This window comes from Ovis canadensis, chromosome 15 (genome assembly GCF_042477335.2).
Source record: "Ovis canadensis isolate MfBH-ARS-UI-01 breed Bighorn chromosome 15, ARS-UI_OviCan_v2, whole genome shotgun sequence".
Lineage (NCBI taxonomy): Eukaryota > Metazoa > Chordata > Mammalia > Artiodactyla > Bovidae > Ovis > Ovis canadensis.
Window position 1 is genome coordinate 42141785 of NC_091259.1, and position 27704 is coordinate 42169488.

Consider the following 27704-nt stretch of genomic DNA (forward strand, 5'->3'; position numbering starts at 1 on the left):
TATTTTATCAGGCTTGTTCTTGGGCCGCCCCAACCATTATTCCAAGCCTGAGTTTATTTTGAGATAATATAAAATACATTGGTGTATATGTATGTGTGTTTCTTGGTATAGTGGCTAGTACTATACTGAGATAATTTTATATTGATTTCATTATTAATCAGTACTATTGTTATTACAGAAGCATATGATAGACTGAATACCAATGATAATTTCTTGTGTAACTTCTCCCTTAGGGGCCCTCGGCCCTTCCAGGAAGATGGACCTTGGCAGACAGCTTTATTTTCTTTCTTTATGTTAGATAACCTGGCAAGGGTGGGGGGGGGGCCCTCCTTTACTAGGTCTTCCTTTCTGGGAACCCCTCCACCACCTGGCAGGAAACTTGTGTGATATCATTCAGGTGAGAACACAGACTCTTGGATCCCTGTGTATTTGGGTAGATAAGGAAGGGAAACGGGGAGATGATGCACTTAATTCTAGACTATTAAATGTAGTTTGCATTCTCTGGGCTTGTATCCAGTGATTTTGGGTTCAAGAATGGATGCAGGCTGGGAGAGCAGGTAGAAGCCGGAATGTGTATAGCAGACACAGTGAAGCAAAACCAAAGCAAGCCATGTTCAGAGACACTTTATTGACATGAACAAGGAGTTTACTGAAAAACACCACCAACAGGCATTAGGTTGTTGAAATCTTGAGTGGTCAGGAAGAACATTTCTAGAGTTCAGGGAGAGATTGGCTATGGAAAATGAAGAAAAAGCTACGCAAAGCTGATAACGTGGTAACAAGTTCCATTAGGTCCACGGCTGCACAAGTTTGCTGATGGTGTTTGATGCTGCTTCACAAACCTACAAGCACTCATCCTTCAGCGCCTCCCTCCCTGTCACACACACTGCCCGTCAGCCGCATCTCTTGCAAACGGGGGAGAAAAGAATAGTAGCAGCTTTGAGGCTTAGCTGGGCTATGATAGGGGTTAAGTCTGATCTACAATTCAGACTTGCTTCAAGTGCTCATCTACTGGGTCCTACCGCAGACTCAAGGAAAGGGAGGGGCAGCTAGACATGAATCATCTACCACGGTGGAGTTTTGGAGATTGGGAAAGGCCTGAGTGATGATTTTAAAAAATAAGAGCACAGGGCACACTCAGGCTCTCTTGATCCTCGATGCAGAGTGGGTGCTGAAATGCAGAATGAATGGATGATGGGCATAATGATGCCCCAGGTACTATACTATCTGGATATGTTTGAGGTACTAGGAGGATTCACAGGGTTAGGGGTTTTTCATTTACAAAAGGAGGGGCAAAGACGGTGCTTTTTTATTTTTCCTTTCCACTTAACTTGGGAAGGGGTGTGTTAGTCGCTCAGTCATGTCTGACTCTGCGACCCCATGGTCTGTCAATGGAATTCTCTAGGCAAGAATACTGGAGTGGGTTCCCATTCTGTTGTCCAGGGGATCTTCCCAACCCAGGGAGTGAACTGCAGTCTCCTGCATTGCAGGCAGATTCTTCACCATCTGAGCTACCAGGGAAGCCCAAGGTCCCCAAAGGAAGGGGAACCAAGATATATTCTGAAACGTACCTAGCTCCTTGCTTCTTCCTGCCAAGATATAGTTATATGATCTTTCATCTCTGATTTTTGTCACATTCTGAGATGGGTGTATTTTCCTTTTTGATGTAGTAATTTAGGGGGAAGAAAAGGAGCTATCTCTTCTGTTAACCATTCTTAGCTCCATAACGTATTTCCAGCCTATTCCTGCTTTGAAAAATTCCAACTAACATTTCTAGTTTGGCCTCTAAGGAGAAACCAGAAACTCAGAGAACCAGAAATCTGGGTGTGTGTGTGTTTGGAGAGGTGGTGACACTGAAGGATAATGCTTTTAAATGGACTGAAAATAAAGGCTGATATGGGAACAGACCTTCAAGGTTCTTTCCACACAGGAGCTGGGGCTGTGAGGCAAGGCTGAGCTGTTGGTAAAAGTCAGTAGGGCAAGGTGCTTACAGGGCCAACCGAGTTGAGCAGTGAAGTTCACTGGCTGTTAAGGAAAGGGAAAACCACACCAAGCCTAACTGGCCGTGAGTGAACTGTATTAAGGATTAGTCATTGGAAATATCCAGCACCAATACAACAGATGGGGTTCCTAGAGTGGTGATAGCCCTTGAGAACATTTCTAAGCCCTTTAATAAGAACAGCATGCCGGGTAAAACTTCCAGAGCAGTGCACATTTATCTGAGTCTTTTGTAGGGATATGTGGTGAAACAGGAAGTGGGTGAGGATTTGAAGTAGGCTGGTGATCACAGTATCTTGTGGATATATAGTCATGATCAAGTCTCCCAGGAAGGAGTTTAATTGCAACTCAGAAGAAATAATGGGGTACAAACCAACAAAAAGGGGGAAAGCAAAATGAGATAGCCTGTGAAAACATGTTTCTAGCATGGCTCAAGAAGCCAAGTGGTAGAGGAGTGCTTGAGTGGAACTAGGGATGAGAGATGTTTAATATCTTAGGATGTGCAGGAGAGGCAAAGATTAGGTGGAAGTAAAGAGAGGAAAGGACGAAGCTGTGGTCTCTGTGGAAAGAGGGTTGGGCAGGGAGCTCAGAAGACCTGGATTCTAGTTCTCCAGGTTCATTCATTCTCCAGGTTCTAGGTCATTACCACCTGTATGAACTTATGGTTTGGTAAAGCTTGTCAGCCTCAGGCAGCCCATTCCTTCATTTGTTAATGTACTTGCAGTATCCACCTCACAGAGCTAGTTATGGAGGAGAAATAAGATAACTGAAATTAAAATGCTTGGTAAATCATATAACCTAATAAAGTATTAAAGATGAGAAGAGCTGAGAAATTAGGAGAAGATTACTTACAAGGATAAATAAGAAAAAAAGAGGTACCATTCAACTTCATTAAAATTCACTCAGGGAATAGCTGAGTTGGGCTTTTGAAAAGGAAAAAAAAGGCAAACGTGCAGTCTCGCTCACAGGTTAGATGCATGGTCAAAAGGAACTTCTATGCACCAGCCACATGTCTAGAAAACCTCACAGTAATCCAGGCCTATTTTCCTCACTATAGAGTAAGGAAAATCTATATTCTGTCTCCTATTTCAGAGGGATTGTGTGGGAAATTACCAATGAGAAGGGCCTTGAATTTATGGAACGTGTTTTCTTCAATAAAATCCAACACTCAAATATGTGAACAAAGACTTAGTTCAGGCACTCTTCCCTGGGATGGCAGAGATGAACTGAGTTTCTCAGGTGAGACCCAAGGCCAAGGGAGCAGGATCTTCCCCCCAGAAGTTCCCTCTGATCTGGGGGATATGTTGTTCATCAGATCCAAGTCATTTCATCTCACCACCCGTCCCGAAGCATCCTTCCCCCTCCCATCACAGAGTGCTGAAGGACATCACACATAACCAGTCATTCAAAGTGAAACATGAGATATTGACTAAGATTTCTGCAGTGTTCATCTGCTCTCCTAACACCTAGGGAAAAAAAAAAACCAACCCTGGACATTATGAATTCTCAGGTTAGCCCCCCTCCTATCACCTCACTCATTTGCCATCATCCTTCTCAGACTAAAAACACATTTCTTAGTTCAATACCATTCCCAGACCACTGTCCTGGAAGATGTCTCAGATTCACAAATCTTTTCACTAAAGGAATTCTTCAAGTCCACTTCACGTCCTTCTCTCTACCTTTCTGGCCAGCTTCTAGTTACCTGAATCAGACTTCACCTCAGCCAGGTAATCCACCCAGTTCTGTGCTTATGAAAGAGACAGGGCCATGGCCAAATTCAATTTCAAAGTCTTTTCATAAAATTATCCCATCTCGGGAAGCATAAAGTGGGCAGTGCCTTGGGCTTATATCTGCTTCAATTTATCCTTTAAGGTCTCTTAGAGTTGAATCTTGTCTGAGTCTTGGGTGCCTCTTATAAAATGCGTGATAATACTGATCCACAGAAATTTTGAGAAGAACTTTGAGATTTCACTCCCAGTGCCCACTACCACCCAGGCATCTCAGTTGGTGTGCTCACCTGGGAAGATGCACACACATTATCCCCCAGGAGGGTCATGAACACACTGTATGACTTCCCAAGTCTCTTTCAAGAAATCTCACTTCATGACACTCTTGCTTTAACCCAAATCATCACTCCCGCTTCCTTCCAAGAAGACATTCATTCATTTGCAGCAATGGGAGAGAAAGCCGGCTCTAGCCAGAGGGAGCCAACGCACGTGTCCACCTCCAGCACATGTTCTAAGTTGAATGGAGCACAGGGGAGGGGTCCAGTTGGCATGAGAGCCACTTGCTTGAAAGTGAGGGCAGGCTGAGATTGAGTCATGTAGAAATGTTGGCTCCTCAGTTCTGGCAAAGTCTTGAGGTGTGTAGAGGTCTGATGGAGTTAACAAGGCAGAGGTGAAAGTTCAGAGGTGAGTGGATGTATGAAGAATGAACTGAAAGGATGGATGCACGAAGGGAAGTGATGTGGTCCCTGGGGCACCCTCCTGATGCAGTTGACATCACTGGACCTGGGACAGCCAGCCCTTCGGTGTTCAGGCCACCTACCAGTGATAAAACAGCTCACTGAGAATTGCCAGCCCAGTCTATCCCAGCCAAAGGCCTTGACCTAATCCACGATCCTTACATAGGAGGGAGAAGGGGAATTACTTTCTGTCACTGTGTGTAAGGAATTCAAGTTGCCCCCAACACAGAGGCCAAAGCAATTCACCTTTTGAAGGACTTGAATCTCACACAGAGGTTTATGACTTGGGCATCAACTTTAAGATGGACCCTAAGGATGGGGACCCTATGTAGAGTAGAAATCTAAGGGACCAAATCTCAAGTCACCTTGGTTTGTGCATAACAAGGTTACTTGCACACCTGCCTCCTTATCTACCTGCGCCTCCTTTCCCTGTACGTCACCTCGAGTTGACCCCTTCTATTCCTCCACTGGGACTGCAGAGTTCTCTTTGTTCTCCGATGGGATGGCCAGGTAGTCAGACCTATTGGAGGAGAGACAGGGAAGAAAATCAGTGCATTTTGTATTCAGAGGTGGGAACACAGGAAAAGGGAAGGAGCGAGGGCCTAGGAACAAGAATGCCTCTAGAACAGGAGGTCTCTGCATCTCCTTCTGGCCGTGTTACCCAAGAGAAAAGAAGAATGGCCCTTTCAGCAGACTAGAATCAAGAGTTTTGGTTTTTTCCTTCCATAAGCAATGCATGAGTCTTCTCATTTATCCACATTGTTCTCAAGACTTAGTACTGTTAGATTAAACCAGCCAAACTGATGGATGGGAAACTATATTTTATAGATGTTTTCATTTTCCTGACTATTGGTGATGCTGAGCATCTTTTTCATAAGCTTATAAGCAATGTGGGTGTGTACTTCTGTGATATGACTGTTCATTTGCTTTCCCAGGTTTTCTTCTGAGATATTTATCTTTTTTCTTGATGGTTTCATGTCCTAAAAATATCTTCTCCCAGTCTGTTGATTGTCTTTACTTACAGTGTAATAAAAATTATCATTTTTTCCCTCTCTGATTTGTGTCTTTTGTATTTTAAGAAATTCTATCTTCTAAGGTAATAAAGATATATTCTCACATCCCCTATGGGCTTCCCAGGTGGCACTAGTGGTAAAGAACCCACCTGCCAATGCAGGAGGCATAAGAGATGTAAGTTTGATCCTTGGGTGGGGAAGACCCCTGGAGGAGGGCTTGGCAACCCACTGCACTTGCCTGGAAAATCCCAGACAGAGGAGCCTGGCAGGCTATAGTCCATGGGGTCGCAAAGAGCCAGACATGACTGAAGCAACATAGCATGCATGCACTCGTATTCCCTAATAGAATGTTATAGTTTTACATTTTATCTTGTCTTGAAATCCTCTCACAACTTATTTTGTTTAGTCTGTTTTATTTTCTATATGGATAAAGAATTGTCCTTATACCATTTACTGGACAGTTCATTCTTCCTTCAGTTTTTTAAAAATATTTATTTGTTTGGCTTCACCAAGTCTTATTTGTGGCATGTAGGTCTAGTCCCCTGACTAAGGATAGAACCCAGGCCCCCTGCATTGGGAGCCTGGAGTCTTAGCCACTGGACCACCAAGGAAGTTCCAATGGGGTTTTATTATTATTATTATATAGGCATTAACCTTTTGGGGGCTCTCTGCCTTTTCTGTTTGTCCCTGTCCTATTGTCTGTGAGTTCAGCTCTATAACTAACCTTTGCATCTGATAGGCAAAGTCCTATTCTTTCCCAAAACTTTCTTTTTGAAATAGGCAAACTATAGTCCATGAGCTAATAATGGTTGTTACTTGTTTAAAGGGTTGCACACAAACAAAATGGAAGAACAGTAGGTGAAGAGACCCTCTGTAGCCTGCAAAGCCTAAAATAGTTACTACCTGGCCATCCTCTGGCTTAAAACTAGTTTTAGCCTTTGGGCCTGTGTCTGACTTTTAAGATCAGCTTATCCTTGAACAATCCAGTGGGCATTGTGACTGGACTTTTACTGCGTTTGCAGATTAATCTGGGAGAAAACTGCTTGTTCCTTTTTCTTAGCAACTGATTCTGATCTTACGCTTTGGTTCCTCCTCTTATTGTTTTAATTCTTTCGAACAAACTTATTTTCTGTATTTTACCAGATCCTTCTTATGTCTGAAGTTCCTGGGATTTAATCCTGCCATTTGTTATTTCTCTTGCTCGAGCGGAATTGTTTCCTGCTGTGTCTTAGAGTTTTGGACCAGATTGTAGAATCAGATTCAGCAGTGCTTTATCGGAAGAGCACTATGAAGCCTCAGCTGAAAGTGGGTCCCTTCAGGATAGTTTTTCATTTGTTTTTACACAGTTATCACTGTCTGGGGACTAATTTTTTTTACTGACTTTCTCAGCTTAGAGGCTCCTGGATCATGTGGGCAGTATAAATTTAAATCCCAAACACTGTGAGAGCAGGATCGTGGTTATCAATTCTCAAGAATCTTTTATGATTGTACTTGGAGTCAGGCCAAGTAGATATGTTTCCTTGGCTTTTCCTGGGCTGGTGCACTGATTATTTTGTGATCAATACTTTGCACGAGTCGTAACCCTCTGAGGATCCTAGCTCTTCTGGTGACCTCAGTTCCAACTCTGTTTCTTATGCCAGCCCAACTATGGGCACCTTATGTCCAAGGGTGGCCACTTCCTGTCCAAGTGTGGAACTTCCTGTCCAGGTGTGGCCACTTACTCTGCTCAAGCACTAAAATCTGATCACCTAGGTCACCAGGAATGACAGCCTCCCCAGCATATCATTTCTTTCCATCTTTCCATCTTGGTCAGTTGTAACTTTTTACTTTCCCGAGATGACAGATATCATGCAAAAAGGTACTTTATCTTATCAAGCATTTCCAGGTGACAGCAGCCTAGATTGTGATTGTCGCCTCAGCTGTGTACATCTGTGAGGGTTATTTTCTCTCGTTCCTCTCTGCAAATAACAGGCCAGAGTGGCCCCTCAGATCCCATCATTTGTTCCACATACTGGAGCCTTGGTGAAAATGGCCAGGGCACCCTCTGAACACTGAAGCGGTAGAGCCCTTCTCTGGATGTTCAGTCACTGCCAAGCTCCAGGGGGAAGAACATGTTTGGAGCTCCTTAGCTAATAAAGGGCAGTGCGCAGGTAGCCTGATGAGCTCTGTGGTTTACAGCAGACAGCTGAATGTGATGGGAAGAGCATGGACATTAGACAGGCTTCGGTTCAAATTTCAGCCTCTCCTCTCCACCTCATGCTGAGGTGCAGCCTCAGCGAACCACTTAGGCTGTGTGAGCTGCTTCAGCATCTAAAAAATGGTCATAAAATGCAGTGTTATGGGATTGTGGTGGCAACTGATGGGCTTTACCTGGTGGCTAAGAATGAAAGGCGTGAAGTCAAACTTTGCTTTGCTTCTTACAATGGTCTGGGGCAAATGGTCTTGGGCTCAACTTTCACATCTGTAAAATGGGTATATGCCTGCTGCCTACCTTAAAGGTTGTTGTGAGGGAAAGTGGAGGACTGTGTGAATCGCTCACCACCTCACCCGTGAGAGCAAGCACTCTGAAGGTGCAGGCTATCCCTATTTTGGCATCTTTGGACTTACGCATTTTCTTGGGCTGCCTCTTCGGCCTTCGAGACCTTCCTGTAGCAATATATCATCTCAATGAGCAGCCACAGAGTGAGGAAGACCAGGAGGATGTACATCATGATTTCTGAGACCACAGAGGTGAAGTCCTCTCCAGCTGCAAGGGGGAGAATGAGACTCAGAATGCGCAGTCCAACAAACCCAGAGCTGTCACTGAGCTTCAAAATGTATGAGGCCTATTTTTAGGTGAGTCTTAAATATGCAATGGTCTAAAGGAACTTGAGGAGTTATCAAAGAGCTTTAATATCCTCCAGCTCTGGTGTCTGTCAGCTTTCTCACTAACTTTCTTCAGATGCTCTGGAGGGAGACATGGGGGAGAGGGGTGGCTTGGGGAAGAAGTTGTAGAGCAGTGGAAGGAATCCTGGAGCCGGATGAGATACACCACACAGCTGAGCCCCCATTTTCCTACTTCTTGCTGTCTGAATAGTCATTTCCCTGATTTAAGACTCAGCTTCTCAATTTGTAAAGTAAGGATAAGAATTCACACCGTACATCATCTAATGTATTTAAGAATATCTGTAAGATGTAAGGGTTTCCCTAGTGGCTCAGTGGTAAAGAATACGCCTGCCAATGCAGGAGACACGGGTTCGATCCCTGTTCCAGGAAGATCCCACATGCCTCAGAGCAACTAAACCCGTGTTGCACAAGTATTGAGCCTGCGCTCTAGAGCCCGGGAGCTACAACTGCTGAGCCCATGTGCCACAGCTGCTGAAGCCCGCGTACCCTGAAGCCTGTGCTCCGCAGCAAGAAAAGCCACTGCAAAGAGAAGGCTGTGCACTGCAGCTAGAGAGCAGCCCCCGCTCGCCACAACTAGAGAAAAGCCCAGAGCAACAAAGACCCAGCACAGCCAAAAGTAAGTCAGTAAATAAAATTTTAAAAATAGTACCTTGGGTGATGTAAAAGTCTGCACAGGTGTGAGGCACATGTCCTAGGTCTACAGACTCTGTCCTCTGAACTTGGGGTGGCACAGCATCATGTCCTGAGACACAGGGTATCAGAAAACGGGGACAAGGCCAGTGCCGCTAACCTACCCAGTCTCCTGGGCATGCTCTCTGCAAGTCTGGATTAGAAACAAAGACGGCCCCCGCTCAGCTTCCTTTCAGGTCATCCCAAACCCAAACAGAAATAAGGACTGGAGAACTCTGTGTACGAACCAGGCTGTCCCCAGAGTTCTACTTCCAGAACGCAGGTTTGTTTTTTAATGTTTGTTTATTTACATGGCTGTGCTGGGTCTTAGTTGCAACACGTGAGCTCTTCAGTCTTCATCGCAGCATGTGGGATCTTGTTCCCTGACTCGGGATCAGACCCTGGGCCCCCTGCATTGGAAGTGTGGCGTCTTAGCCACTGGACCACCACGAAGTCCTCAGAACACGGATCTGATTCTGCTGTATCCCTGTTGAAAAGTCTTCAGAGCTCTACATCTCCCTCAGGACTCGATTAACGCTCAATGGGCGGGCGCTCAAGGCCACTCTCCGTGAAGCCTTCCTTGCCTCACTTCCATTCTCTTGGCCAGAAAAACCTCTCTACTCATACACACTGTGGTCTTCTGGAATCTGTGAACATTTCTTCTTCCTCTTCCCAGATTGCACCTCGCACCCCACTGCTACCTCTGTGCCAACACTGTCTCCTGCTTTTCAATCTCCCACAGATTCCTTTAGGCGCCACAGAAGCCACCACCTCTGTGAAGCCTTCCTCAACTTCTCATGCAGAATTATCACTCATGTCCTTCTCCGGGCACTTTTCTATCCATTATAATACTTCCCAGGTTGTTTTGTGATGCATTTATCACCCTTCTGTACTGACTGTGTGCTTTTTAAGAATATATTTATTTCTGAATTGTTAGCCTGTTCTCTAATCCTGGAATACTTGAGTTATTCAATAAGTATCTGTTGAATGAAAGAATATAAATAAATATTGATCTTCCATGTTTCCTAACCCAAAAAATGACAATTAAAACATGATCAGGGATTCCCTGGTGGGACTCAGCCTTTTCAATGCCGTAGCCTGGCATTCAATCCCTGATCAGGGAACTAAGATCCCACAATTGTGAGCCACAGCCAAAAAAAATTTTTTTTAATTAAAAAATAAATGAAACATGCTACATGCCAAATGTCCTGATACGTATTCCTTCCTAGTGAGAAGGAAGGCTGCACTCAGACCTCCCTTTGCTAGCTCTCAGCAGCAAATTACATTCACGGTCCTTGGTTATTCACAGGACCCAAGTCACCCTCAAGGCTTAGCTCATTAAAAGCACAGCATAGCCGCAGCCATGACCTTCAGCTCAGAGAAGCAGTCCAAGTGTTACAGGAGCACCCAGGTTTTCTAACTGGAGCTGGAGGCACAGGAGAATGCCATACACATTAAATGTCCTCTCATGGGCTGGCTACAGCCTGATTTGCAGTGTGCTCGACTCAAAGCACTCAATCTCTCCCTCTCTCGGCTGCGCTGGGTCTTCCTTGCTACAAATGGGCTTTCTCTAGTTGCAGCAAGTCAGGGCTACTCTTAATGAAAATGAAAGAGGACAGTGAAAAAGTTGGCTTAAAACTCAGCATTCAGAAAACTAAGATCATGGTATCTGGTCCTATTGTTTCATGGCAAATAGATGGGGAAACAATAGAAAGAGTGAGAGACTTTATTTTGGGGGCCCCCAAAATCACTACAGATGGTGACTACAGCCATGAAATTAAAAGATGCTTGCTCCTTGGAAGAAAAGTTATGACCAACCTAGACAGCATATTAAAAAGCAGACACATTACTTTGCCAACAAAGGTCCGTCTAGTCAAAGCTATGGATTTTCCAGTAGTCATGTATGGATGTGAGAGTTGGACTATAAAGAAAGCTGAGCGCTGAAGAATTGATGCTTTTGAACTGTGGTATTGGAGAAGAGTCTTGAGAGTCCCTGGGACTGCAAGGAGATCCAACCAGTCAGTGCTAAAGGAAATCAGTCCTGAATACTCATTGGAAGGACTGATGCTGAAACTGAAACTCCAATACTTTGGCCACCTGATGCGAAGAACTGACTCATTAGAAAAGACCCTGATGCTGGGAAAGATTGAAGGCGGGAGGAGAAGGGGACGACAGAGGAGGAGATGGTTGGATGGCATCACTGACTCGATGGACATGAGTTTGAGTAAGCTCTGGGAGTTGGTGATGGACAGGGAAGCACGCGTGCTGCAGTCCATGGGGTCACAAAGAGTCGGACACAACCGAGCGACTGAACTGAACTACACTGATGCCTACTCTTCAGTTGCAGTGCATAGGCCTCTTGTTGCGCTGGTTTCTCTTGCGTAGCATGGGCTCTAGGGTGCGCAGGCTTCAAGAGTTGAAGCACTCGGACTCAGTAGTTGCGGCTCTAGGGTTCTACAGCGTGGGCTTGGTAGTTGTTGGTGCACAGGCTTAGTTGCTCCTCGGCATATGGCATCTTCCCAGTCCAAGGATGGAACCTGTGTCCCCTGCATTGGCAAGCAGATTCTTTACCACTGGACCACTGGGGAAGTCCCCTATCTCTGTTTAAGTGCAGAAATCAGGGCCTTCCCTGGTGGTCCAGTGGTGAAGAATCTGCCTTCTAAGGCAGAGGATGCAGGTTTGGATCCTGGTCAGGAAACTAAGGTCCCACATTTTGTGCAGCCTCTGGGTCTGTGTAAAAAATAAATATTTTTTAAAAATGCAGTAGCCAGCAGTCGTACTGTAGGAAGCTGTCCTTAGTAGCTTCATTAGCCTTTAGGTGAAGAGAAAATTTTCTGTCTTAGAGCCGGGAGGTGAGCGTCAGTCCAGCTTGAGCAGAGAGAAGGGAGAGGGTCTGGGACCACGGGGGTGGAGCAGACATGGGGGTGTATCATGGTGGAGGGGGGCAGCAAGACAGCAGTGAATATCTGGGGGTGGGCTGGAGGGGGCTGCCAAGGGGCCGCAGGGGGTGGGGAGGAAAGCAAAAGTGGCAGAGAGTGGGATGGTGCTGTGGGGAAAAGACGTAGTGGAAATAGAGCAAATAGAGGCAAAGACCTGGACTGCAGTCCTGCTTCTGGCGCTAAGGTGCCTCATGTGTGGGCAAGCCTTCCTCTTCAGAGTTCTGTCCCCCAGACACAGGATGGGGGACCAGAGCTGCACCCTCCAATCACCAGGGGAGTCATTCCAACTCACATACGCCAGACAGCACCCCGACCAGCTGGACTCACACTGCAGGAATGGTGCAGAGCCATTTACACCTTGTTCTTTGGTTAGAACCCCTAGATTGAAAGAAAGCCAAGCTTCCTTCCAGCCCTAAGAGAGCCTGAGGGGCTTGGTGGCTCTGATACCAAACTTACTCTCCCTCTGTTCCTACCCAAAGCTGGCTCTGGTGCCTGGCAGGCAGACAGGCTTCACTTCGCCACACTTTCCACTGGCTGCCCCACTCTGGAGGCAAAACCTTTGAGAGCAGGAGGTAGAGACAGAGGCAGCTTCCAAGCGTCTGGCAGTCACCAGCCGACAGTCCCGATAGTGAACAGTAGAGGGCGCCAGGCTCCCTTCCCCCAGGGAGCACAAGTGTGTAAACAGAGGAGGATCCCTTAGGGAGGTCTCAGCCCAAGCCCTTCCATGCACACAGAAGAGATGGGCTTGCAGAGGGGAAGTGGTTCATCAAGTCTGAGCCAAGCGCCCTGAGCATCCCTGTGCACCATCAGGATTGACCTACCTTCCATTTTAGTCTAGTCTAAATCATGACTAAATCATGACATCGCTCACTCTTGCTGGTCACTCTCTTGCATCATGAATTTTATCACCATACCATGATATATTTGTGGCCTGGAAGTCAGGATTCCTGGCATCCTTTTCTAGGAAGAGCCTGGCTTTAATGTGCCCTCTCCTACCTCTCCTGCCTCACAGCTTTTGTCTGTTCACCATCCTGCATCTTGGGGCAGCCAAAGCGCTGAGAACGTGCTGGAAATAGATGGTCTAGGAACAGCTAGGTACAATGGCATCATCATTTGCCTGGGTGAGAAAACAGAGAGGGAAATGCCTATACCACTTTGCTGACACCTGAAGGAAAATTTGCAAGGGGCGAGGAGCCATGGTGCCCCAAACACGAGTCTATTAAAAGCAGAACAAGAACAGTTCTAAGTTCAGTTAGAATGATGAAAGGACTTCCCAGCCTAACAAGAAACCACCTGGGGGAAATCTGAAAAAATGTAAAGACTAGAGAGCTAAACATCTTTCCCCTTCTCCCAGCTGAACATGAAGTCATGTAATGAGAGACACCACGCATGGAGGAGGGGGTGCTCATATGATTACTGTGGAGGGAGACAGATGACAAAGACTGGCATGGTTTGGAGCACTGGTTCTCAAAGTGTGGTCCCCAGCAGCATCAGTATCTCCTGACAATCTGTTAGTCACGTAAATTCTCAGGCTCTGTGTATGGAATCAGAATGGTTGGGTTTAGGAAGTCTTGCAGGGAAATCTGAGGCTGGCTGAAGTTTGAGCACCACCGGTTTAAAGGTCTGTATGGATCACAGACAGGAAGGTAGATGACCTCTAGAGATCCTCAGGAGATTTCTCTGAGCCCATGGAATCAGAGATTCAACACAGGCCAGAGAAGATGGAGCTGACTTGGCAGTTTCAGGCTTCGCAAAGGCTGTCCTGTTTCTCTGAGGGTGCGAGGCCACGGACCAGGTAAAGATTCCTGCGTTATCATCCCAAGCCTTTCTGCTTCGAGGAAAGGCACAGTGGCAAGCTCTCGGGCAGCTTGCCAGGAGCTGGCCACTCCAGGAAGACAAGCCAGCAGTGGCAATTTTAGATCTCAACACTCCAAATACGTGGGAGTTTGCATTCTTCAAGGGGCTCATTTGTGTGGAGACCCACTGTCTTCCCTCCCCTGAGAGAGCCTGAGTCCCAGCCTTACCCTCCTCGGTAACACGGAGGGGGATCAGCCGAGTAGTCTTCACGAAGGGGCGATGTGCCTCGAACTCAAACTCCCGGGACACGTTGCAGGTGTAGAGGCCGGAGTCGTTCAGGGTGACGTTGAGCACAGTGATGGACACGTCCTGCAAGTCTTTGCTCCCGTTCCACTGCAGGCGCCCCTGGAAGGGGCTCTCCACCTCCTGGTGGCCGTTCCGATACTCGTAGATCTGTACATGGAGAAACAGTGGGGGAGGGCCATGAGAGAAGACAGGGAGAGGTGAGGACAGGGCAGAGAAGAGGACTAGATGGTGCGTGGACAGGCGGAAGGGGATGATGTTGCCAGGAGCTCCCCAAATGTGGGAGTGGGGTGGAGGCTCAGAGCGGGGCAGGGAAGAGAGCCAAGGCAGGGCGGACAAAGGCACAGGGCGGTCAGGGCACGTGGATGTGGAAGGAAGGGGCAGGCAGGAAAAGGGGGTGGAAAGAAAGAGAACGGAGGAAGATGAGTGACGCATAAAGGAGACTGAGAGAAAGGAAGGACTGGAAGGACATGGAAAAGAGGAACAAGAGAGAAAGATGTGCCGTGGGGGCCGCCAGCGAGAGGTGGAGGCAGAGGCAGCTTCGTTTGTCATGAACGGTCTGAGCGCTCCAGCCTCCAAATGTGGCTCTCAGAGTTGATCACCACTGAGGGGACATGGGCAGTCATGGCCAGGCCACAAGAAGGGGTCCCAGGCTGCTCGAGTGGCCCAGATGAGCAGAGAGATGCCAGTGATGTGCGTGCATCGGCTCCTCCACTCTGGGTGGAGTTAGAGCTCATCTCTACGTTTCTTTCCTCCAACACTTCCACCTTCTGACATACCTATTTTTTCCCCTCTACAGCTGTGCAGTTCATCTAATCTCTACTGGCCACACATGGCTACTTACATTAAAATTCAAATTACTAGGAATTAAATAAAATGTGAAATTCTGCTTTTTCAGTTGCACTAGCCCCGTGTCAACTGTTCAGTGCCACCTGTACCCGGCGGCTTCTGAGTTGGACAGCATGAATGTGGAATGTTTTCATCCTCACAGAAATTTCTATTACCATTACTCTGTATTTCCAGCACAATTGTTAAAGCTTCTTTTCCTCCATCTGAGCCATCTTTTCACTTTGGGTAGGCCCGGAAGCAGAGCAGGTGGCTGGCATATAACCAGGCCTGAGGCTCATGGGAATTTCTCCACCTGGTTAAGATGTCCAGGTTCCTGTAACACTAGCTCCTGGGACACTAGCTTTGGTCAAGGTCAGCCCTGAGCTGGGTACTGGGAAAGCTACTGTCCCAGGCCTGGCACCTGATTGGAACAAAGCCACTTCAGAATGACATGTCCAGACTAGAATTAGAAATGAGCCCAGCTTTAGGAGAGCTAGAGACAAGAGCAAGCAAAATTCAATTTCATCCTAATGTTGTCTCCATTAGGTCTTTGTGGAGAAAAAACCTGCCTCCAGGAAGATGAGGCAGTACAGTAAAAAGGGCTTTGTATCTGCTCTCAGACAACCTGTTTGGTATCTAAGCTCTCTTTACTAACCAAACTTCTTGGATTAGTTGCCCCTTGTGTGCATGTGTATTGGGCTTTCTGGGTGGCTCAGCAGTAAGAATCCACCAGCCAATGCAGGAGACACGTGAGACGTGGGTTCAGTCCCTGGACTGGAAAGATCCCCTGGAGGAGGAAATGGCAACCCACTCCAGGATTCTTGCCTGGAGAATCCCATGGATAGAGAAGCCTGTCGGGCTACAGTCCGTAGGACCCCAAAGAGTTGGACTGAGCACGCATGCACGTGTGTTGTGCTTGTGTGTGTTCTTAATCAAACACTAATATAGTGTTTCCTCTATCAGAACTATTTTAAACATGCTAAAAATTATAGCTCATGGGACTTCCTTGGTGGTCCAGTAGTTAAGACTCAGCACTTTCACTGCACGGGGCATGATTTTGACCTCTGGTCAGGGAATTAAGGGGCTTCCCTTGTGGCTCAGCTGATAAAGAATCCACCTGCAATGTGGGAGACCTGGGTTCAGTCCCTGGGTTGGGAAGATCCCCTGGAGGAGGGAAAAGCTACCCACTCCAGTAATCTAGCCTGGGGAATTCAATGGACTGTATAGTCCATGGGGTTACAAAGAGTTGGACATGACTGAGCAACTTTCGCTTTCAGCGAATTAAGATCCCACATGCCACATGATACAGCCAAAACTGAAATAAATAAAAATTATAGCTCAAGAGTCCTGGTAACAAGTCTATGAAGTAGCTATAGTTTATATCCCCATTTTAGAGATGAGGAAAGTGAGGTACAGAGAGGGTAAGCAATTTGTCCAAGAACAAAAGTTAATAAGCTGTGGAGTTAAGAACCAATCCCACGCAGCCTGGCCCCAGAGAGAATGAAAGTGAGAATAACTTTCATTTCCAAGTTGGTACTCAGATTATATAACCACCATTTTGGCACTGGCACCAACCAATCAGACTAACATTGGTCATGGCTGATACCTCAGTTCCCAGATCACAAGGAGGTCAGAGGTTCCTCGTGGGAAGGATGGTGGTGAAGCCACTAGGGAGATTTAGCACAAGTAACCACTACAGTCCATGGGGTCGCTAAGAGTCGGGCTCGACTGAGTGACTTCACTTTCACTGTTCACTTTCATGCATTGGAGAAGGAAATGGCAACCCACTCCAGTGTTCTTGCCTGGAGAAGCCCAGGGATGGGGGAGCCTGGTGGGCTGCCATCTATGGGGTCGCACAGAGTCAGACACGACTGAAGCGACTTAGCAGCACCAGCAGCAGCAACCACTACAGGATGCCTCAAACAAATGACCCACTGATGTACATGTACTGGCTGAGCGTCAGCCTTGGTCACCCCTGACATTCTTACTTCAGGGGTGAGATGAAGAGATGGTGAGACTTAAATGAGTTAAACGCATGTCATTCCATTTAATAACACTTAGCGTTATTTTAATTTTTAAAATAAATTTGGTTTTGGCTGTGCTGGGTCTTCGCTGCTGCACAGGGGCTTTCTCTAGTTCCATCACGTGGGGGCTTCTCTTCTGTGCGGAGGACAGGCTTCTTACTGCAGTGGCGTCTCTTGTTGTAGAGCTCAGGCTCTAGGGCTCGAGGGCTTCGGTAGATGTGGGACACGGGCTGAGTTGCCCCGCAGTATGTGGGGTTTTCCCAGACCAGGGATTGGCAGGTGGATTCTTAACCACTAGACCACCAGGGAGGTCCTTCAGTTTTCCTACTAATTTAATCCATCCAGTAGGATGGTGCAGAGATTAAATGAAAACACCAGCCTAGTGGGGTGACTGATGCACAGTGGGCTCTAAATACTATTTATGTCTTTTCCCTCGTTATTCTGTTTATAACCAGGAATGCTCGGAGCTGGCTGGGCACCCTCCCTTTCCCAGAGGCTGGGCTACACTGAGGCTGTCAGTTATCTGCAGAGGAGCTGTCTCTCTTTGGAGAGAAAGAGCCAGTGTTTGTCAGATCGTCATTCCCCCAGACTGTCAGGAGCCAGGTGCAAAATGGCAGAGGCCAGCAAAGCAAAGGCCAGAGTCAGCAGTCAGACATACAAGGAAATCTTTACCGCCCTCGGGCCTGTAGAACCATTCCACCACCGTGGTGGCCTCCACCTCCTCCCTCTTCATGCAGGAGATGCAGCGCAGCTTCATGGGGTTGCCCTGAACCGCCTCGGTCTCCGAGGGCACTTCCACACACACGGGGAAGCAGACGCCAACTGGAGAGAGGCCAGGAGACAGGGAGGGGCCAGGAGGTGTGGGGCAGAGGGAAGGGAGAGCAAGAAGGGAGGGAGGAGAGACAGAGAAGGAAGAACCATGAGACACATGGGAAAATAGCATGCACATGTAAGTAGCCCCCCAAGTCCCCACTCTCCCGACCGGCAGGGATGAGCTGGCGTTGACCGAGAGGCTCACCAGAAACAGGGAGTTGCGAGCGGCACATATCTGGCCCTGCCCTCAAAGACTCAGCATCTAGGTGCAAACAGGGTACCTCTGCATCCACCCATTGACGGCATGCACCCCTTCACTGAACCAGCGTCCACTGAAATCTACCCTATGACAGGCCTGATGCTGAGATTCAAAGTTGCACAAAACACTCACCACTCCCCAAAGGCATTTATAGTCTAGCAGGGAACGCATACTCCTAAGTGTCATGAAACCAGACCGTGGTGACTGACATACTAGTAACGTACTCTGTTCCCAGAGGAGGGGCAGTTCTTCCTAGCTGAGCTGGGGAGAGAGGAACACAAGGATGGTGAGACTCGAGGCCAGAAAGGGAGATCGGACCCATGCTGTGGGGACCTCTATATGTACTGCACAAGTGGGGGAGGGCATATGTTTCAAGGCCATGGAGAGATGTAAGCATATCTGTGTTTTATGGGAAATGTAGGTAATTCTGAGGCATGGTGGAGGGCAGAGCAGCAAGGAGGATGACGTGAGCTGACCGTGGGACTGGGGCGATGCTTCACGCAGAAGAGGAGAGACACAGGTAAAAATCGGGAGGGGAAAACTAACATAACATTGTAAAGCAATTACACTCCAATAAAAGAGCAAACAACAACAAAGTCTCACACCACACACAAAAATATAGAAAAAATTACATGAAAAAAGGCATGCATAAAATTAGAAGAGAGGAGAATCCCAGGGACGGGGGAGCCTGGTGGGCTGCCATCTATGGGGTCGCACAGAGTCAGACACGACTGAAGCGACTTAGCAGCAGCAGCAGCAGTAACAAACATGTTCAAATTTCTTAAAGGGAGAGAATTTTAAAATCTAAGTTATTTCTATATCAAAAGACACACAAAACAAAATAGAAAAATAAATGCAGAGTGGTAGAAGCGAAAAACATTGTTGTGGGGGGCTCAGACTGGAGGGCACCTCGCATGCCACCCAGAGGTCAGGACTTATAGTTCCTGCCCCCTAGAAACTTGTGGCCCATTGAAGAGGGTAAGTACATCAGACTGAAAATTCAGAATGAATCAAAAGTGGGATGTGATTGCCAACACAGCAAGGGCAAATGTGGGCTGTGTTAACAGATGTAGCTGTAGAACAAAGGAGAAACAGTTCCTCTGTGCTGCTCAGAACAAATCTGGACTATGAGGATCAGTTCTGGGTGTCACAGTGTACAAAAGGAAAGTCTGCATGTACAGGGGAAGGCAAGATGGAGAGGGTCTGGGGCGAAGTCTGGTAAGAACACAGCGGGGTGGCCGGGAGTGCTTAGCCTGGACACTGACACATCTGTCTTCAAATATTTGAAGGAAGAGAAAATAGATTTCTGTGGAAGAGAAAATAGATTCTGACCAGCTCCAAAAATTACATGATAAGGCTTGCTCAATTAAAAACATTTTTTTCCCCCTGGTACTGAAGCTGTTAACAAATACAAAAAACTTTTTCATAAGAGAGCTTACACGTTATACAGAAGGCTCAAAAGTGAGAGGAGCATCTAGGATTCTTATATTAGGACTTCTAACCCCTCTTGAGGCCACCTTCTCATTAATGATAAAAACAGAGCCCTTAAAAATGAAACAATACACACTGTCATTTAAAAACTTGGTCCACTGTGAATGGTCAGTCTTTTCTTCTACAGGCAGATAGTTCTTTCTAAAAGTAGAGGAAAGCTGTATTCAGAGCTTAAAATGAGACTGACCAACTAATTAAGAGTGAAAAATGAAATATCTGACTTAGAAGGGAACAAATTTAATTTTTAGACATAGAGTTTAAAAACTAGAGGCACTATGATAAAATTTAGCATATTGAGATAAAATGAATTTCATTGGCTTGGTTTTAGAACTCTCAGCAAGCTGGAACTGCTGTTATTGGGCAGCCTGCACGAGGCTCTCCTACTCTGGCGTATTCGTTGTTGTTCAGTTGCTCAATCGTGTCTGACTGCAACCCCATGGACTGCAGCACTCCAGGCTCCCCTGTCCCTCACTGTCTCCTGGAATTTGCTTACATTCACCTCATTTCAAATTCATTTCACACATTTCTGCATATGGGTCATCACTTTAATGGGGGGAGGGTCCTTATCCAGAGAGAACTGATCAGAAACATTTTCAGAATGTGATGCATTTGAAATCTTGAGGATAGGCCTGTTTTATTTTGTTTTTCTTTTTTTTAAGAAAGCATGGTCTATGCAAAAGTTTGTGAGTGGATAGAAGGGTAGAGAATATGCACTGAAAATCCCATGTAGCAGGGAGTCTTGAGGCACATGTATATTTAATGAGATGTGGTAACGATGAATTAGTTCAATGAAGATGACTTCAGAGGAAAATAGGAAAATGTTCCAAGTAATGTACAGTTACGCTTATAGAGGCAGGAGGAAGATGGCACTGGGCAACTGAAGGCTTGGGTTTGATGGGCTGTTTTTGCTTTTTTGGCTGCACCGAGTGGCTTGTGGGATCTTAGTTCCCCGACCAGAGATGGACCACAGGTCCCTTCAGTGAAAGCACCAAGTCCTAACCACTAGACTGCCAGGGAAATCCCAGTTTGATAGACGGTTTAATCTCTATGAGACTCAGTTTATTCATCAACAAAATGCTGGAAATAAGACCTAATAAATTTGTCTATGGGATGATTTCTACAAACATGTTCGGTACAAAGGATCATTAGAGACAGCCTCACTGAGACGATGACACGGAGCAGGCACCAAATGAGAGACAGGAGGGAGCAAGCTATATGAACATCTGTGTGAAAGCTACAGAGGAGAAAGCAACTCGAGAGTCCTAGGACGGGAGAGTGCTGGCAAAAGCAAAGAGCACAAGAAACCACAGGGACCAGGAACTTCCCTGGGGGCTAGTGACTAAGAATCTGCTTTCCAGTGCCGGGAATACAGGTTCAATCCCTGGTCTGGCAACTGACATCCCACATGCCTCAGGTTTGTGCTGCAGCTAAGACTGGATACGGCCAAAAATAAATAAGATTTTTGGGGGTTGCGCTGGGTCTTCGTTGCTGCGTGTGGCACTTGTGGTGAGCGGGATCTGCTCTTCCTTGCGGTGTTTGGGCTTCTCATTGCGGTGGTTTCTCTTCTTGTGGAGCACAGGCTCTAAGCACATGGGCATCAGTAGTTGTGGTCCATGGGCCTAGTTGCTCTGAGGCACGTGGGATCCTCCCAGACCAGGGATCGAACCTGTGTTACCCGCATTGGGGGCAGACGGATTCCTATCCACCATACCCCCAAGGAAGTCCCAAGATATTTTAAAAAATAATAATAAAGTGCAGGGAACAAAGTGAGACTAGAAGGAGACAAGGTAGAAGAAATAAACCAGGACCGGATCGTGGCTGCCCTTGTAGACCATGACTAGGACTTTGGCCTCTGCTTTGAATGACATGGGAGCACTGGAGGGTTCTGAGTGGAAGAGCGCCACGGCATGATCTGACTGCTCTGTTGAGAATAAACTGAAGAGGTGAGGAAGGACAGGGTGGACGCAAACAGAACAGTTAAAAGGCTGGTACAGGGATCAGACTGAGAGATGGTTCAGTGATTCTGCTTGGATGAAGATAGCAATAGAGCTGCTGGGCTTGAAAATGTAGTTTGCTGGACTAATGTCCTTGAATAGGTGTGAGGTGATGTACTCCAGTGAGCAAGTGGATGAGTTTTATAGTAAAAGGGGGGAAAGCAGAATATATGTAGTCAGGATGGTCAGCAGGGCATAGAAGCCTCTCTTTTGTTCTGAGATGCCCCTGAGTAAGGCAATCATCAGAGAGTAAGCCCCACTGATCACCTTCTCTTTGCCAAAGTCCAGTCTGAACTCCTAAGAAAGAACTCTGCTCATGAGGTCAATTAAATTCATGAGGTCCCAGATAAGACATTGAAAAATGGCCACAAAATCCACTCATTCTTATTCGCTTGCCCTTTGCAACATGACTTGCTTCTTGGAAAAGACCTTGATGCTGGGAAAGATTGAGGGCAAGAGGAGAAGGGGGTGACAGAGGATGAGATGGTTGGATGGCATCATCAACTCAATGGACATGAGTCTGAGCAAACTCTGGGAGACAGTGAAGGACAAGGAAGTCTGGCGTGCTGCAGTTTATGTGGTCGCAGAGTTGGACACAACTTAGTGACTGAACAACAACTCCTTCCATCCAGAGGTAAAGTCTATTTCTCCACCCTGTGAGTCTCCAGTATACAACTTCCTCTCTTTTCATGAAATCCTCTAGATTTCTAGAAAAGACTGTATGTACGGTAGACATTCAACCCACCCTGCTGCCTATAAATAAGAAACTCCTGGAATAACCTTGGCCAAATCATTTGACCTTTGATCTCCTCTGCTGTTTCCATAGTAATAATGTGGAAAACAAGAAGGAAGAATAGATTGGTTATGATTATATTTAACTAAGGAATAGCATTAATCTATCTATATTAAGCAGTGGATAGTAATGTGTATGTAACCAACTCCTCCAATCTTTCTCTTCTTTGGTTATCTGGTTATATTGCCCCTCTTGACTTTGCTCTACACTGCTTTCCTTTGTATTAAGAACATAAAGGCTTTGATTAGAAAGTGAAACTTTCCAGAAAGAGGTAAAAATGACGTGATTTGTAGATATGAACACCCTGAAATGACTTGGTCTATCAGATCTAGCCAGTCACTTAGCAAAGCCTTGAGAGAATGGGATGAAAAATGGGTTGCTGAGGGAAAAGAGGAAAACATTCCCCAGCACAACAGACATCTGGGAGAGTAGACGTGGAGAGGAAGAGCTGAGAAGATACTAGGAGGTGACGAGTAAGGCCCTAGGCTTGGGAGAGGAGTGGAAGTGAAGTCGCTCAGTCTGACTCTTTGCGACCCCATGGACTGTAGCCTACCAGGCTCCTCCGTCCATGGGATTTTCCAGGCAAGAATACTGGAGTGGGTTGCCATTTCTTACTCCAGGAGATCTTCCCGACCCAGGGATTGAACCTGGGTCTCCCGCACTATAGGCAGATGCTTTACCATCTGAGCCACCAGGGAAGAGGAGTGGAAGGGTGGCTCCAAAGAGAAATGAAAGGACAGATGCCCACCTTGCAATCCTGTATAGATAGCAGCAGGTGTGACCACAAGAGCTACAACAAGCACTAGAAGACCAAACTCACGAGATAAGAGTTCTCTACAAGTCCTTTCTCCTTCCCTGCACTTATTTTCTTATCTCTAAACTGGAAACAACACTACTTTCCCTGACTAACACCACTGGATTGCTATGGGGACCAAATCTTCATTTGAAAACTGCTTTGTAAACTGTAAAGCACTAGGCAAGTGTGGATTTATTATCATTACTACTATTTACTTTAATGAAGGAAATGTGGAATTTTGCTCAGTTCATGCAGAAAATAAAAGAATGGAAAAATTCCATTCACATTTGCATCATGTGACTAATCAGTTTGGGAAGGGTGAATGCATCTAAGCTAAGTGTTTTCCAATACTGGAATTACATGCAAATAAAATGAGATAGCATTTGTGAAGTGAGGCCTTCTCTCTAACATTTAATGGCAAAGTTTCCTGAACTATCTCTTTCTCTTTTTAGGTGTGTGTGCCTTTTTAAAATTAATTTATTTTTTAAAATTTATTTTTAATTGGGGGGAAATTGCTTTGCAATGTTGTTTTGGTTCCTGCCGTCCAAAAATACAAATCAGCCATAATTATACATACATGTCCTCCCTCCCTAGCCTCACTCCCTTCCTCCATCCCATCCTTCCAGGTCATCACAGACTGCCAGACTAGGTTCCCTGTGCTACATAGTAACTTCTCACCAGCTATCTATTCTACACATGGCACTGTATATAGGTTGACGCTACTTTCTCCATTAGTCTCACCCTCTCCTTCCCCTACTGTGTCCACAGTCCTTTCTCTATATCTGAGTCTCCATTCCTTCCCTGCAAATAGGTTCATCAGCACCATTTTTCTAGATTCCATATAGATGCATTAATATATGATATTTGTTTTTCTCTTTCTGATTTCTTTCACTCTGTTCAAGATTCAAGGTTCATCCACTTCACTGGAACTGACTCAAACATGTTCTTTTTATGGCTGAGTAATATTCCACTGTGTATATGTACCACATCTCCTTGACTCATTCATCTGTCGATGTACATTTAGGTTGTTTCCATGTCCCAGCTATTGTAAACAGCACTGCTATGAGCACTGGGGTACATACGTCTTTTTCAAGTACAGTTTTCCCAGGGTATATACCCACTAGAGGGATTGTTGGATCATATGGTAGTTTTATTCCTAGTTTTTTAAGGAATCTCCAAACTGTTCCTGGAGAAGAAAATGGCAACCCACTCCAGTATTCTTGCCTGGAACAGCCCATGGACAGAGGGGCCTGGCAGGCTATAGTCCATGGTGTTGCAAAGAGTCAGATACAACTGAGCGACTGATACACACACACATACTGTTCTCCATAGTGGCTGTATCGGTCTACATGCCCACCAACAGTGCAAGAGGGTTCTCTTTTCTCCACATTCTCTCCAGCAATTGTTGTTTGTAGATTTTTTTGATGATGGCCATTCTAACTGGTGTGAGGTGCCTCTTTCCCTTTTGTAGCTTCTCAACTTGGTGAACCATGTTCAGAAGCTGAGGATGGACAAGGATAGGTGTAACACATATACTTCTTCCCCAGGTTTTTTTTTTTTTTGGCAGGGGGATTGAGGGGTGGAGAGGAAGATGGGCACACTGCCATTTTAGCAATATTCTGTAAATCATTTCCCTACCATTCAACTGTGCAGCTAAAAAGGATGTTAGATATCTGCCCCAACTTCCAGACTTACATATTTCCAAATATACATCTTTGAGGAACCAAATAGTCTCAGGTTATGACACGAAAAGCTAGTGGCAGAGCTAAGACTCTGATCCAGGCTTTGTAAGTCCTAGTTAAAACGTCCTAGACTATAGCATACTCTCCCCTCCACTAGAATTCAGGCAAAGACATTAGAAACTTAAATTAGGGTTTGGGAAGAAAGGCTTTGTAGAACATCACCCCAAGCTCCTCTACAACTTCACCTGTGATGGCTTTACTCGTGTTCTTTCTTACGCAGACCGAAGAACCTCTCCTAAGCCTCATGTCCCTAGTCTTCACCTCCCCTGAGGAAATCTCAGCCTTTCATCTTCAAGACAGGTGAGATCACTGGCAACCCATTATGTCTGCTTCATGTTCAGATCTGGTCTACTCTACTGGGAATGGATGGCAGTGAGTCTGCCCTTGGGACTGGCATTACTCTCCCTCTTCGTCCTTCACAGCCTGTCTAATCAGGCATTTTGTTCAACAGGAAGCTTGGCTCTGCTTCTGGTCACATGCAAAATCCAGATAATGCTGGCAGCCAGAGTTAGTCCTGGAGGCTTAATAAAGAGATAATAAGGTAAAGAGGCAATTCCCATCAGCATATCTGCCACTGCGCTAGCAGAATGAGTTTCATGCCAATCATAGAGCATAATCCCACATACCTAGTTTCAGTAAGGTAGGTGGGCATGCTCACATCTAATTATCTTGGTTATCGATTTTTAGCATGGAGGAAGGTAGCTAAGATGATGTCAAGCAATATAACAACTGGAGAGCATGTATATTTGACCTGAGAATCTAAGTTGGCAAGACTGAATGCCATAACTACACAACTACACACAACTACACACACACACACACACACACACACACACTACTACATCCTCATCAATCCATTCAGATGCCCATGCTAACATGCTCCAACACAAGCTAGAACACACATTCAGACGCTGAGGCATATACATTAATACAGTAAACCATTCTCTCAGTCGCACATCCAGACATTAGATGTAGATTCATTAACTTCTGCCATACACATGCAGGCACCCCACTTCAAGCCCATCTCTAACACCACTCTGCTCAGCTTTACTGTTGCAAGTATAGGACTCCCTTATTTGGAGAGAGAAGGTCACCTCACTGCTTCACAATAGATAAACAAGAACCTACTTATCTTTGAAGGCAAAAAAATCCAGCTCCCCAAACACCAAAGCACCTTAGTTCCCCATGTTCATGAAAAAGAAAAAAGATGCAATTCCCAGGTGCCTGTTCATCTAATATATTACTGCAAATGGCTGAAGCCTATTTTACTTATTAAAATTAAACAGTAGGATTAACAACTAAAGTATTTTCACTTCCAAAATGCACACATCCAGATTTTTTAATGTATAAAAATTAATTTTAAGAACTCATTGAGAAACGAAATGCAACTGCAATCAAGATTTTTTTTTTTAAATAATGAACGTGACAGCATTCTCTTTTAGCAACAGGAAAGGGGGAAAAATACTTTGTAATTAGCAGGAAACGGGAGGCAGGGTGGGAAAACCACCAAGGGAGGTTCGGGAATAAAGCATCAGAGAAACAGGGAGGCCTTTTGCCAATCTCAAAATCCTAGCTCTCATGGAATTCCTCTGGATCCCATGTCTGGCAGACATGTACAGAGGGAAGCCAACCAGGGCTCCTTGTTGTCACCAACGATATCAATGTGTTATTATTGTTAACATTATTACTGTTATCTGCACCTCGCATGGCAGGGTGCTGGTACTTACCCCACAAGATGAGCAGAAGGGAAGCCAGGGGAAACAATCTGTTGAAGGCAGGCATCTTTTTTTTTTCAGCGGGTGGCTTCCGGGGCTAAACAGAGATTCCCTGGGTCAACAACGGCTCCCTCTCAGAGACTTTCGAGGAAACCCTCTGGGACGAACTGGCCCAAGGAGGCGACTTTCTGACTGAAATAAAGGCCAAGCGCCGGTGACTGGAGAGGCTCTGCGGGGTTTTGGAGCCAAGGGGGGGTTTCAGCTCCAAGCCACCCTAGCGGACCGCCCCAGTTCGAGGGAGCGGATAGGCAGCTCTGCGAGCGCTCCCCAGAGCCCGTTGCTGGGATCCGGATCAGCACCGCGGACAGTGCCTTCCCCGCCCACCCCGGAACTTCCAGTCTCCTGTTTGCGTGTCGCTGAAAGCTTGGCTCGGAACCGAGCAGCCGGCAGGCTCTAGGCGGCTGGGCTGTCGAAGGGGTCCATGTTAATCCACCTCTCACCTCCTTACGAACAGTTACGCTCCAACCAGGATCCACCCAGACCCGGGAGCGCCGGCTTCATCCGCCCTGGCGGCTTCACCAACTGGGCGTGCCCATACACCCGAAACCAACACGGAGCTGCCGTCTGAGCTACAAAATTCCTTCCACCTCGGTACCGTCCACACCCGCCCAGGCTCCCCGGGGAGATCCGGAGGGGCCAGGAAGGAGAAGGTGGAACCTTCTGTTTGGCCGGCGATCTCAGAGGTGGGGCGGCAGGGAAGGGGGATGGACCCCTTCCCGGGAGCTCGCCCACAAGATCGTGCAAGGGCCCCGACCCTGGGTGGCAGGTGACCAGCTGCCCTTCTCCAAGGCCCCCTAGCCCGTGTGCGCTCACTCAGCCTTGACATGCGCAGGCGGCTCTCCACCCTCACTGCCACCACAGACCCACCCCTTCGTGCAACACTCCCCACCCCCAAACAGGCGTGCCCCTCCCAGGGCTGATCACGGCTGCCGAGCGCGTGGGAGGAGCTCGGAGCTGCGCAAACACCTCAGCCCCCGCGATTTCTCTGCTCGCCGGCTGTCTCCAGGTTTCCCTTTCACATCTCCACATGTCTCCCCAGCAGGGGCACGCCTCCTCCCACCCATTCACACCCTCCAGGCAACCCCACTCCGGTTTCCTGCACAGACGTGCTAGCCTCCAG

General features: G+C 46.7%; 1 protein-coding gene across 6 annotated transcripts; it reads right to left on the reverse strand.

Annotated features, from left to right (window-relative positions):
* Window positions 1-607: 607 nt before the first annotated feature.
* Window positions 608-27443, reverse strand: SCN3B (sodium voltage-gated channel beta subunit 3). Of its 6 annotated transcripts, none has more exons than XM_069554221.1 (6): window positions 26537-27443; window positions 17580-17743; window positions 13994-14219; window positions 8083-8221; window positions 4877-4982; window positions 608-4541 (listed from the first exon to the last, which is right to left on the reverse strand). In XM_069554221.1, the coding sequence occupies exons 1-5, from the start codon at window positions 26589-26591 to the stop codon at window positions 4919-4921; spliced, it is 648 nt and encodes a 215-aa protein (XP_069410322.1). In that variant the 5' UTR covers window positions 26592-27443; the 3' UTR covers window positions 608-4541; window positions 4877-4918. The 6 variants fall into 6 exon arrangements, with proteins under 6 accessions (XP_069410322.1, XP_069410326.1, XP_069410325.1 ...); XM_069554225.1 differs by having other exon boundaries at window positions 608-4372; window positions 4903-4982; window positions 26537-26872; XM_069554224.1 differs by having other exon boundaries at window positions 4903-4982; window positions 26537-26665.
* Window positions 27444-27704: the final 261 nt, after the last annotated feature.